Source organism: Perognathus longimembris, chromosome 10 (assembly GCF_023159225.1).
Source record: "Perognathus longimembris pacificus isolate PPM17 chromosome 10, ASM2315922v1, whole genome shotgun sequence".
Lineage (NCBI taxonomy): Eukaryota > Metazoa > Chordata > Mammalia > Rodentia > Heteromyidae > Perognathus > Perognathus longimembris.
Genome location: NC_063170.1, coordinates 37,988,636 through 38,002,092, shown reverse-complemented (window position 1 = coordinate 38,002,092; position 13,457 = coordinate 37,988,636). Strand labels below are relative to the sequence as shown.

At 44.5% G+C, this 13,457-nt stretch overlaps 1 protein-coding gene across 4 annotated transcripts in view; it reads left to right on the top strand.

The window, feature by feature from the left end:
- Colq (collagen like tail subunit of asymmetric acetylcholinesterase) overlaps positions 1-13,457 on the top strand; it is a 62,920-nt gene that overhangs the window by 22,912 nt on the left and 26,551 nt on the right. For 3 of the 4 annotated variants that reach the window (XM_048355899.1, XM_048355902.1, XM_048355901.1), the window contains exons 2-7: positions 5,204-5,316; positions 7,201-7,302; positions 8,737-8,781; positions 9,049-9,075; positions 10,592-10,663; positions 12,991-13,053. In XM_048355899.1, coding sequence (XP_048211856.1) covers positions 5,204-5,316; positions 7,201-7,302; positions 8,737-8,781; positions 9,049-9,075; positions 10,592-10,663; positions 12,991-13,053 — 422 coding nt within the window. The remainder of the gene's footprint in view (positions 1-5,203; positions 5,317-7,200; positions 7,303-8,736; positions 8,782-9,048; positions 9,076-10,591; positions 10,664-12,990; positions 13,054-13,457) is intronic. The other variant, XM_048355900.1, reaches the window with a different exon arrangement.

The following is a 13,457-nucleotide window of genomic DNA, read 5'->3' as shown; positions in this document are numbered from 1 at the left end:
CAGCTGGTGTTGGAATATTCAGTGCAAAGGGGTTTGATGGGGTTGGTGGGGTCTTGGCAGACATGACTATGCATATGCTCTGTCTGTGCCCCTCTTGTGACCTTGACTTCAGGGTGGCAGGATGGCACAGCTGCTGTTCCCTGGGCTTTGAAGTAAAGTCATGTTCTGTGGTCCAGGGCTCCTGGCATTTGGTGGCCTGGGATGCTCTCCATCACTCTCTAGGCCAGCTGGCTTGGGTGATAGGGTTCAGGAGCAGCAGTCGCCAGACCATCAAACCATTTTCTCTGTAGTTGCGTCCTCACTTGCCTCCCCCCACCCCCCACTCAGGCATAAGTCACAACCAGAAAACTTATACCATGGCCTTTCAGAGAAGTCCAAATTCTTCAACTTTCCAGAATTTGTTTTTCAAGGTTTGTGTGGTTTATGTATGGGAGTTGGAGGAAAGTGTTTTTTGGGCATTCAGCCTTGTTTGGAACCTGTGAATTGTGCAACACTTTGGACAAATTGCAGCTCTGTGTGTGAATGTCACTGTGGGGCCATCAGTCCTCTGTGGGAGCACTCAGTGACACTGTGGAAGGTGTGCCCTTCACCAGCACTCCTCAGTCTCACAGCACCCGTTCCCTCAGACTGGGGAAGGCCCCAACACAAGAAGAAGTGGGACAACTGGAACGAACAATCTACCTGCTGAGCAGGCAGATGCAGTCATACATGTGTGCTGCATTTGTCATTTCCCACCTTCCTAAGGCAGGATGTCTTCTCTTGCTTCTTCCCTTTGGTGCATTCTGATGATGTATCATGATCTCTGGAGCTAGTAAAAGGCTCAGGTGGTATGATGTCTGCCTAGCAAGTGCAAGGCCCTGAGTTCAAACCCTAGTACTGCCAAAAAAAAAAAAGTCACATATTTTCTTGCTTTGAGCTGCTTGATTCATGAGGTAGAAATGGAACAAGTATCCCTCATGGCCTGTGGAAGGACGGGCTTCTCTTCAGAATGGGGAGATGAGGATGGACACCATGCTGATCGTGGTCATATCTAGGTTATGAAGAAGGAATTTAAAAAGTGATGGTTTCAGTTAACCTTCTGGTGGTACAGATGAGGAAACAGAGTCTTAGGTTGAGGAGGGAATTGCTCTGTCACAACATGGCCACTTAGCCCCAGGCTTACGTTCTTTGATGCAAGCCTATATTTCCAAGAGTACACTGGTGTGGATCACTGTCCAAGGGTGTGCCTCTGTTTCTTGAAATGAAACAGGAGAAAGACATCTTTCTGAGTATTCTTTCCAAACAGTAAAAGCAGCATGAACAATGGAGGCAAGTCACAGACAAACACTTGCCAAAAGCTTGCATTAGACAATTACTTGTGCTTTGGCAAAGCAGCAGGCACACATTAAATAGTTTTGGTGTCTTTAAGGAAGGGCAGCGGTCCTAGAATCCCCTAATAGTTGGCATTGCCAAGGTAGCTGCCTGGGACAGAGCCATACACGTGGCTCACCCAATCTCTGCAAGCTTCGTGTACTACACACACGACTGTTTCCATTACAAAAGAGCCTTCTGGGGCTGTTCCAGACTGGACCCTGAGCTCAGACACGATTCCATCAGACACAGCACAGGCCTAAGACAGATCCACAGGCCATTCAATGGCACTAAAATAGACATGTGAAGTCCTAGCTTAGCTGACGGGGAGGGTGGAGAGGGGAAGCTGTCCTCACACTCATCCACCTGATGGAAATATTCTGAGCTGGAATGAGCTGTAAATAAACCAGACTGCTAAAAACAAACAGCTCCTGGGAGTTGGGGGAGGGGCAGCAATGGATGGCCTCCACCTGCTGGAAACAAAGTGGGTGAAGAAGGAAGAGTGAAGAGGAAGGGAGTGGTGAACAATGCAGATGCCTTGGCAGGAAAAGCAACTGATATTTATGTTCCCTGAAGAGGTCTCCAATTTCCAGGAAGAAATATGAGAAGTGATTGCCTTAAATGATACAGGATCTTTTACCAGTGGAAGCCATACAGGGTGTTGGGTGAAAGGATGCCTCGAAGGCCGTATATGGTCTGGAAAAATAAATGGTGATGAGTGCAAATTAGCCATGTGGAATGCCAGCTTCCCAGGTGTTCCTGGCCAGGAGGAGCTTTGTGGAAGGCTACAGTTGCTCCTGAGACAAAGGAGAAACTACAGCTGGGGGAATAGCATGTGCCTATCTACCCAGCCCACCTGCCCTAGTTAGGGTGGAGTCACCGAGGCTGCCCACTCTTGGCTTCTAGGAAAGAACTGACATTAATGTCAAGTTCTGTAACAATGTCACTCTATTATCTTATCACTAAGAAAAAGAACAGCAGCCGACAGCTGGAAGTGGCCTGGTGAAGCTGGGCAGTAGGCCAGTAACCATTCCACAGGACCCCCACTTACACAATGCCATTCTGTGATCTTAATGGGTCAGGACAAAAGTAAGAGCATCCCACAGTCATAGCTGAACACAGACACAATACAAGGTCAATACCTAACCACAAAACGGCTGCTTCTCTTTCCTCTGTTCTTCTAGATAAGAATTAAGCTACTCAGTCATAGACTAGCTCTTGCTTCTTGACAGCATCCAGTTCAGAGTAAAGCCAGACTTTGCTTCATCTGAGTCTTCCCCATAGTTACCTAGAAGAGCTGAATCCTAGAATAAATCCTCTCCTAATGTTCCCTTCTGAGTTTCCTCCTTGTTCCTCCTGTGTGTTTTTGCTCTTGTTGCAATGAATCAATGAACTCAACTTGATTTAATGTCAGGTACATTCCTACTGGTCTTTGGGGAACACTAAAGAAAGTCTCAGGTCATTGTTACAGGAATCCCTTACCTCTTTCTCAAGTCCTGACCCTCATTGTGGCTATATCCCTCTGAAGTCATGGTGTAGTGTTGAAGATAAAGGACTTGAGCCAGACTGCCTGAGTTTAAGTCTGGACTCCACCACTTAACTGGTTGTGTGACTTTGGGCAAATTTCTTAACAAGTTGTCTCCATTAACTGATTTGTAAAATGAGGATGACAACAGTAATGCTTAGTTCCCAAAGTTGCTGTAGGAACCCATTTACATGTGCAACCCAACTAAATGGTGCCTCAACTGCAATACATATTTTCCATTAATACTATGCATTCAGAAAACATCTGTGGAGTCCCTAGTGTCTGTTAGGTCTTGGAGATCAAAACTGACCCCTAACAGCCAGCTATGAGCCGCCTATAATCCTAGCTACTGAGGAGGCTGAGACCTGAGGTTTGCAATTCAAAGCCAGCCTGAGCAAGAAAGTCCATGAGACTCTCCAATTAACTATGAAAAAGTTGGAAGTGGTGCTGTGACTCTACTTCCACACAACAGCTAGATGACCCCACAAACACTGCTGTGCCAGCCTTGAGCAAAAGACCTAAACGATAGTGCTCAGGTCCTGAGTTCAAGCCCAAGTACTGGCACACAAAAAAAGCAAGCAACAAAAAAATCCTTGGTCCCTGTCAGTTTTGTCAGAGAGGGATAAGGAAAACCTATGGAAAAGAGTTAACATGGGGACAAATCCACAAAAAAACAGCAGTTATTGGGCATGGTAGTATATGCCTATAATCCCAGCACTGAAGATGTTGAAGCAAGAAGACCACAAGTTCGGGCCAAGGTTGCCTACATATTAAGTCCCTGTCTTGAAACAAACAAACAAACAAAAAACTAGACACATAGCAAGGCCACACAAGCTTGGGCTTGGAAATAAAGAGAAGCTTCCCGTTGATAAGGACTGAGAAGCAGGTGGTGAGCAGCCTGTGAGTTCACAGAGTTTATTAGTGAGTTCCTTGTCATGAGGTCAAACTTGGGAGCTGAAAAATTGTCTTTTAGCGACTATGGATATTGCTACTATGAACTTTCTAGTACATGTTTTGGTGAAAATTCACCCACCTATCCATTGATAAATACCTGGGAATTAAATTCCTGAACAATAGTGTATGCCTATGTAGAGCTTTCATAGAAAATCAAAAGCAATTTTCCAAAAGGCTATCCCAGCTCCCTCTCCCAATCTGGTTGTTCTGCTATGCCATATTTGTCTTTCTCTGTCCTTGTTTTAGCCATTCTGCTGAGTGTACAGTAGTGTCATTCCACGAACAGTATCCATGCTAACCAGAATGGATAGCTTGTGGTCTAGCCACACACCAGAACTCTAACAACACACACAGTAAGCTGGCTGCCCCCACAAAAGTGCTGAGCAAGCACAATCAATCATCAGAAATCACATCGCTGATTCCATTTCTGTCAGATTCAAACATCGGCAAGATGCATGCCTGCATTGTGTTTGATGTGTAGAAGCCTATTAATCTATAATTTGTTATGCGTGCTCTTGTATAAGGCATGCTTCCACATTGAGTATACAAGACAATTGCACACAGGTGAGATTTAATCAAGCTGTAATGGTTCTTGACCATCCTTCAGCTCTACACTTGAGATTAGCCACCTGTGGACTGAGATTAGCCACTGTGTGCTGTGAAACTGGGATGCATTAGTAGAACGGGTGGCACTTAAGTGTGTATATAGTCTGTTGGTGGTTTTTTTTATTATAATTATTACTTAGTTTGGCTTTTTTTGTTTGTTTGGCATCATTGGGCTTTGAACTCAGAGCCTCATTCTTGCTCAGCATGCTTGTTCAACTAGTGCTCTACCATTTGGGCCATGCTTCCAACCATGTCTTTTGCTGGTTATTTGGGAAGATGGAATCTCATGGACTTTTCTGCCTGGACTGACTTTGAACCACAGCCATCCAGATCTCAGCTTCCTGAGAAGCCAAGATTATAGGTGCAAGCTACATGGACTCAGCTAGTCCTTTTAAAATCATGAATCTGGGTACCTTGGAACCTATTAATATTACCTCCCAACCTGGTTGTCTCCACCTCTAAATAACTTCCCCATAAGGATAGTACCCTAGTTATTTACAAACACCCCCTCAACTACTGGGATTGTGTCTGAATTTGGCATTCCTTGCCATATCTACCAAGTGGGGAGTTGATCTCTGATGAAAGATAACTGGAACTTAGGATGCGCACTGTGTCCATCCTAGTTCAGCAGAAACAAAGGGCCATATCAAGCAGCAAATATTCCAAACAGGTTAAAAACTAGATTTGGAGGTCTGGGGTGGCCTGGTGGGCATAGTAGAGGCCATAGTCCTGAGCCCATGCTAACAAGTAGCAGTTTTCTCTGAACAGCTCTTCCTAGCCTGGATCAGAAGAAACGGGGCAGCCACAAAACATGCTGCCTGCTGACGCCTCCTCCACCCCCACTGTTCCCACCACCATATTTCAGAGGAGGTCGAAGTCCGGTGAGTACTGGTGACTTGGGACAGCTTCTCAATGTCTGCCCTACCCACCTCCAGAATCTCATCTAAGGGGGTCAGCTCTTAAGTCTCACTCTGAGGCTGAGCCCTGGAGTGGACACTTGGTAGCTTCTGAAGCAAATCTGTCCCTTCTTCCACTACCATAAAGAGAGAAGATCTTCCCAGCTGGAGACTGGATTTGGCCCAAGGACCCAGTGTTTTTGAAATACTGAAGAGAATTTATGACTTTCTGAGTTCCCATCAGCTGTTCCAATATGGAATCCTCCTTTCTTTTTTATTCTCCCCAAGTATTTATAAATTCCGTAGGGTGGTGGGGAGGTCAGAGATCAGGGAATGGGAAATAAAAATGGGGACTTGGGGATAGAAATGGAGAAGGGAGCATAGACAGAGGTTAGATAACAGGTGTCAAAATAGTTAACTAGGGAAATTCCTTCTGTGTTCTATAGTGCAGAAGGGTAAACACGGTCCATAAAAATTAGGATACATTTCAAAATTACTAGAAAATAAGAGCCCAAAGGTCATTAGCATATAGAACTGATAAATATTTGAGAGACAGAAGTTCTAATTATCCTGATCTGACCACTGCACATTCAAAACTTCTATCAACCAACAACCAGTGGTTCACGCCTGTAATTCTAACTACTCAGGAGGCTGAGATCTGAGGACTGCAGTTTGAAGCCAGCCCAGACAGTTAAGTCCGTGAGAATCTTATCTCCAATAAATTACTAAAAAACAAACAAACAAAACAGAAGTGGAACTGTGGCTCAAGTGTTAGAGTGCTAGCCTTGAGCAAAAGGAGCTCATGGACCATGCCAATTCCCTAAGTTCAAGTCCCCCCAAAACACAGAAACTTATATCATTATCATACTGTACCCCATAAATATGTGCAAATACAACATGTCCAAGACAAAAAGGAACTTCATAGAACATATCTTATGTAGACTATGCGATATAGGAAAGAGTCCTCTAAGCCAGGAGTTGGTGGCTCACGGTAGCAACTCAGTAGGCTGAGATCTGAGGATCACAACACAAAGACAGCTGGGGAAGGAAAGTCCTTGAGACTCCTATCTCTAATTAATCATCAGAAAACGCAAAGTGGTGCTGTGGCTCAAGTGGTAGAGTGCTGGCATTGAGCTGAAGAGCTCAGGGATAGAGCCCAGGCCAAGAGTTCAAGTCCCATGACTGACAAAAGAGAGAGAGAGAGAGAGAGAGAGAGAGAGAGAGAGAGAGAGTCCTCTGTAGAGTAAAAGGAAATACTTTGGGAAGAGAGGAAAGGAGCAGGGTTCAGGGTTCAGGACTTGAAGGACCACAGGCCAGGGTATTTTAGGGACTTGGGACTCTCAGATCTTTCTGGAAACTCTTAGATCTGTACTGTCCAATACCGTAGCCACTGGCCATATGTAAGCTACTGAGTCCTTTCAATGTGCCTAATTCGAATTGAAATGTATTAAAATATATGCTGGAGTTTAAAAAGAAGAATATAAAATGTTTCCATAATTTTTATGATGAATTTATTTTGAAATGCTCATACCTTTTTAGAAGGTAAAAATGTGGCTACTAGAAAAATTTAAACTCTTATCTTGGCTTGTATAAGATGTCCATTGGCTAATGCTGTCCAAGATATTGGACAAAGGCCCCAGACATGAGCTTCCTAACTCCATCCAGTGGGGCTATTTTATCTTGGTAACTCCTTCAAGCCAGGTAGGTCTCAAGGAAAGATGAGAGAACAGAAACTAATGGCCAAAGGTCATCTTCTCAAGAAAATGATGTCAGAGAATTGCTAGACTTGGAGCTGACCCTAGAGCAGGGAGGTGACCCTTCCTCTGGTCCCAAGATCTGACCTATAACCTATGTTGCTCTGCACTGAAGCTTCTCTCCCCAGACATGAAGAATCTCCTTCTGGAACTGGAGACTACGCCATCCTCATGCATGCAAGGCTCACACGGCTCTCCTGGGCCACCTGGCCCCCAGGTTGGTGTGCTCTGAGATTACTGTGTTCTGTTCAGAGCAAGGAGGCTCATTGGGCAGGGCCTCTGGGCATCTCTCCCTCTCAATTTGATGTGCAACCACTTTTCCTTCTCTAGTTTACTCATGGATAGAGCACAGGTTCTCCTCTGGTGAGTTCTGGCCTCCCAGCTATGACAATCCAAGGTTGTCCCTTGTCATACTGGATTTGGGGGTAAGAATCAAAGGAGATGACAGTAGCTATCATTATAATTATCACAAACTTGATGACAGTGTACCTAATGTAACCATCAACCCCATCTGTGGGCCAGAGGTGCCTGCACTGAGTGCAGAAAAGTAGAAGAGGAACTAGCCATGCCCAGCTTCTGTGGACGTCAGCATTGCCTCACAAGACGGAAATCATTTACAGTAGGTGCTAATTGTCCCACCTTCAGCAGTCTACTGTGGTGAGTCTCATAACACAGGAAAATCCACAGAGTTTTGGGAAGGAAGGAATGGATCCTCTGCTCACCTCAGAATAGCAGCTGTCTGCTGGGGACAGCCCAATGGATGAGTGCTTGCCTGAGCATCACAGACAAACAAAAGCTCCAGTAGTTGTCCCATCACATTTGCACATTCTAGCCCCTTTGAGTTACATGGAGGCCAAGCTGCCCAGGTGTGGAGTCTGTGCAGCCATCTTGGTTCTCTTGGAACAGTAGGAATGGTATAGGTAGCCAAAGAGACACCCCTGGACCTGCAACACTGGTGTTATCTGAGAGCTCATTAGAAATGTGGAATCACAACACTCTCCCAGCCCACACAGTCAGAACCTTCATTTTAACATTCAGCAAGACACATTCTCCTCCTTCCTGTGGAGCAAATGGATTCTTGGCACATTATAGTTGGAGGAAGAAGAAGAGGAAGAGGAGGAGAAAGAAAGCAGCTCTTTGTTGTTGGAAGCAGGAAGGACAGAATAATTTGGCACCTGGTACCCCACAGATGGTTCATAGGAATTAAGTTGGCTGCTGTTGTGTGCAAAACAACACTCTTGTCAGGGCCTCTCAGGGAAGTGCGGTAAGATCATGGCTGAGAAGATGCTTAAGGTAGTGGAGCACTGTGCTTTCAGCAGCTGGGATTTCTTTAAGACTCTTCAGATGCTCTTATCAAGTATTCTGGAGGTTGAGTGCAGTCAAAAGGTTCCAGGGAGAAAGCTAAAGCCAAGAGAGGGGATGTGTAAGCCTTGAAGCCATGGTGCCACTAGAAACACACTGCCAAGAAAACTAAGGAGGAGGAAGAACAGAAAAGAGGGGATGGAGGTCACACAGGGGGTTCCTGAGGCCCTGCATCCACAAGACTGTTCTATAAGGGCCCAGTGCCCCAGTGCCTCCTCCCTCCCCGCTCCTACCCCTGCAGTCCTACCTTGGTTTGGTATATTCTTAATTACTTATCTTCACTGTGTAGGGTCCACCGGGGCTTCCTGGCAAGAAAGGACCAAAGGGAGAAAAGGTATGAATCACTCCTTTCTTTAACCCACATCTCCTTGGTCCTCCCAGCTTGGTTTGGGAGGAGTGCCATTGGGAATATTTTGCTGTAGTAAATAGAATGATCGCCTCGATGATTGGCTGCTGGCTGTATTATGGGATGCTGCTGGCAGATTCTGACTTGGCCAACTGACTGAGCCATAGCCATGCCTAGTCCAGCTCTATAAAGCCTTCTGTTTCCAGAACTTCTCTCCCAAAGCAGCCTCTGCTTACCTGTCTTCTCCATCTACAGGGGGAGCTTGGCCGACCAGGAAGGAAGGTATGGTTCCTGCTGTTCTGTCAGCCTCTCATGGGCACCTGTGCTTCATGTACTATGAGTGTGTGTACACTCCCAGTAGGGACCAGCAAAGCTTTCTATACCATCAGTACCCAGGTGGACAGTGATGGTACCCTTCCTTTGATCAGGAGATAAACCCAGCATTCAGATTTCCACTGATCTCAGACCACCTCATCCTGCCACCCAAGACTCCAAGACCCCAGTCAGTGGTGCAAAATGACTCTCATTGTCATTTGACTAAACTCAAAGTGCCAGTTGGCTTTTGCATTATGGCCCAGCTGAAACAAATGAGAGCCATTCAAGGCCATAGTGACTCTTATCAAGACTCTCATTAGTGTCAAGAGGAAGTAAAGTACAAGTCTATTTGACTTGCTATGGTCAGTGGGTACTGACCCTGAAATTCTAGATCTTGTGATGAAAGGAAACACAAAACTTGGCCTGAAAAAGATAAATGAAAATATAAATGACTATATTTCTGATTAAATATGTGATTTGAATTGCTTCATTATTAACAGACCTTTGAAAGGTACAAATGACATCGCCTCAGCAGAGTGACTGTCTGAAGTGCTGGACTGGAAAGATTCTTGGGTGGCTCCCATACACAGAGCAAAGGCTATATTGATTAATGATGTCTACCATAGACGTAGTAAGAGTAGAAACTAGTACATTCACTAGCAATTGGCATCTTTGAGCCCTTTGATAAGCCCTTCAAATCTCTAGAGAACTGTGAAATTAGCCAAAGGATTCAGAAGACCCCCTTCCTCTAGTCCATGCTCCCATTCTCTGTTGCAAGACTTGCTCTTCCATATCCCCCTTGGCTCATATTTGGTTCCTTAGAAGCAAAGACATGCACCAGTGAATAAATTATGAAGGAGGCCTATAGATAATAGGAGAAATCCAGCCTTGCACACAATCCCTGCAGGAGCTCTGGAATATACATTGCCTGACAGTTATCTGAGGTGAGGGATCTGGATTATTGATTATAGGAAGAGGTAGTACACAAATTACAGGGAGGTTCCAATGCCCAAAGACAAACTCCATAGTTGCAGATGGCCGTTAGGAAGGTAGCCGCTGGAGATGGTTACTCTAAGCTTGCAAACAGATCTCCAGAGACTACCAACAACATCTACTACTGCTTCCTACCCATAGTCCTCTCATTCAACAGCCCATCCTTGTGGAGAATACACTGGAATACAGAGGACATTCAGGTTAGTAAGTGGAGGCGCTGAAGATAGAAAAAACTGAGAAGTTCAGAATCCTTTCCCCACTATTCTTTACCTCTTGAGTAGAACCAAGCCTTGTTTGATGATACTATGTGACACTAGGGATTTAACTTATGCCTGAGTTTCAAGATTTTAGGTCCCCAGTCTTTGGAGTGTGGGGACACCATGACTGGGGGCCATCCTTAGAAGCTCCCATACCGCTATCTGAGCCCTATCATTCTTGGAATGAGGATAGCATATCCAGTTGTTTTTACCTTTGTTCTTGATATTTGAAGGGTAGACCTGGTTCCCCAGGTGCTCCTGGCATGCGTGGGCCCGCTGGCTGGCCAGGCCCTGAAGGACCCAGGGTAAGTGTGGTATGTATTTGGGGCTCATGTGATGTCTGAACAAGAGTGGGGAAGATGGTGACTCCTTTGGCTTATAGTCAGTGAATTGCTTACGGAAAAAGAGAGCATGAGAACTGTCCAGTTCCCCAAACGCTTCCTCCTTTACTTAGCCTGTGGATCTTGGTCACTACTGTGGCTCTCTCCTATAGAAGGAGAAATGAGGGCTGGTCCCTGCTTTCCCAGGGACCCTGCTTCTCCGTTGTTGACATGCTCCTCTTGGGGCTTCCTGGGTTGACCCAAAGGAGGTTGAGTGTAGATAGCTCTTTCCAACCATGCTGACTTGGCAGGAGGTGGAGGATGGCTGGCTGGAAATCTTATGATTAGAAATAGGAATCCTCAGATTCTGATGAAATCCCAGGGTATGGAAAGCAAACATATTTGCATGCCTGCCTCTGTTTACATTCCTCATTGTTGCTCATAGACTACAGGAAAGAGGTCATGACTCAGAAAGAAATTTTACCTGGAGAAGACAGGTGCATGTCACCAAATGATCTGATTTGCTTACTAGATAAATTATGAAAGTAGAAAATTGTTTTTTCCCCCCTGACTTATCTTAGAAAAAGTCCCAAGGGTATTCCTTTTAAGAATCTACTATAAAACACTGAGCTGTTCCAACGCAGCAGTCACATGTGGCTATTGAACCCTTGAAACATGATTAGTGTAACTAAGAGACAAAAATTTTAATTTTATTCATCCAAGTTGAATTTCAATTTTTTTATTTATTTTTATTTTTTATTTTTTGTCAGTCCTGGGCCTTGAACTCAGGGCCTGAGCACTGTCCCTGGCTTCTTCTTGCTCAAGGCTAGCGCTCTACCACTTGAGCCACAGCACCATTTCTGGCCGTTTTCTATATATGTGGTGCTGAGGAATCGAACCCAGGGCTTCATGCATGCTAAGCAAGCACTCTTGCCACTAGGCCATATTCCCAGCCCCGAATTTCAAATTTTTTACTGAGTTCAGTTATTTGAAAATTTTGTTATGTTTGGAACAATTTGAGTGTATAAGTCCACCATTTCAGCTATCAATTTTATGAAATTTCAGTACAGAGAAAGTATTTTGAATGGAGCCTGGTGTCCATGGCTGATACATGTAATCCTAGCTACACATGAGGCTAAGAGCTGGAGGATTATGGGGGTTTTGTTGGTGGCAGTTTTTGTTGGTTGTGAGGCTTGAACTCAGGGCTTGGGCACTGTCCCTGAGCTCTTTTGCTCAAAGTTAAATCTCTACCACTTTGAGCTACTGTTTCACTTCCAGTTTTCTGGTGGCTAATTGGAGATGAGACTCTCACAGGCTTTCCTGCCCAGACTGGCTTTGAACCATGATCCTCAGATTTCAACCTCCTGAGTAGCTAGGATTACAGGCGTGACTCACCAGTGCCCAGCTAGGGGATTATGTTTTGAGTCTAGCCCAGGCAGAAAATTCCACTAGAATGTATCACCCGAATAACCAACAAAAAGCAGTTCTGAAGGATGACTGGAGCATTATCCTAGCAAGTGCAAGGCCCTGAGTTCAAACCCCAGTACTGAGAAAAAGGTATTTTGAATGAAAATTTAACTCCTAAATTGAGATATTTTTTAAATGTAAAGTATACAACAGATTTCAAATATTTATATTGAAAAAATAAAATGTACAATATTTCACTAGTAAGTTTTACATTCATAGTTAGGTTAGATTAAATAAAATATATTGTTAAAATTCCACTTGCTTAGTTTTATAGTGACCTTGAAAATTGCTTTAAATTCAGTGTGTGGCTCATGTTGTATTTATACTTGTTCGCTCAAGTATAAAGTTTTTTTTTAGTAGAAAGGATAGTAGTTCCAAATGCAAACCATTCCAAGGAACAACAGAGTTTTAGCCAAAAAGGCTTACACTCACCCTCCTTGGCTGCAAACCTAGGATGCCAGTTTGCTGAGATATCTTAAAGGCCCTACCTATGCAAAGAGCAAATCAGTTAAAGAGTTTTGTGTGTGTCAGCATCCCATGCTTCTCCCTTCCCCTCCCTATCCTTTTCTAGAAAAAGATCAAGGATCACCATTTACAACATCTTAGTGAGTATCTAGTTTGGATATCTGTTGTAGTTTGGGCATTTTCATTTTATATTTAATCTCAAATATCAGAAAATTAGAGTATGGGCTCCTGGGATTGGGCAGGGGACATTTTAGGACATCAGATCCACAATGCTGCCCCAATCTCTGGTTCCATTTCAGTCTTATCCAACACTGTCCTGACCCAGTTTCTCTAAGAAATGTCACTATGGATCTTTTTTTTCCTTCTTTTAATTCTCACAGGGTGAAAAAGGTGACCTGGGTGTGATGGGCTTGCCAGGATCAAGAGGACCAATGGGCTCAAAGGTCAGTGTGGGGTCCAGATGGGCATTCCTAGGTCTTCTCACTAAGGCTGTGGAGCAGATGCCTCTAAAGTTGAGGAATGCTGAGCTGTGAAGAATGTCACAGATATTGAAGAGCCATTGCCAGGATACTTATCTTTACTATGCCCCAAAATGTGGGGCATAGAGATACCATCACTTCTCTCTCCTGGACTGAAATGGTCAAGCCCTTGGACAACAGAGCAGCTGGCAACATTTATTCAGGTCCTTATGGGATCCTATAGAAACAAAACCTTCTGGGACATCTTTGTGTTTACTACTACAACCCCACTAAAACTCATAATACACTCTCAGGGTTTCCTTCCATTCTTGCACCATACCTTAAGGTCCTACAAGATTCATTATAAATGTACCTTCTGCTTTCTTTTA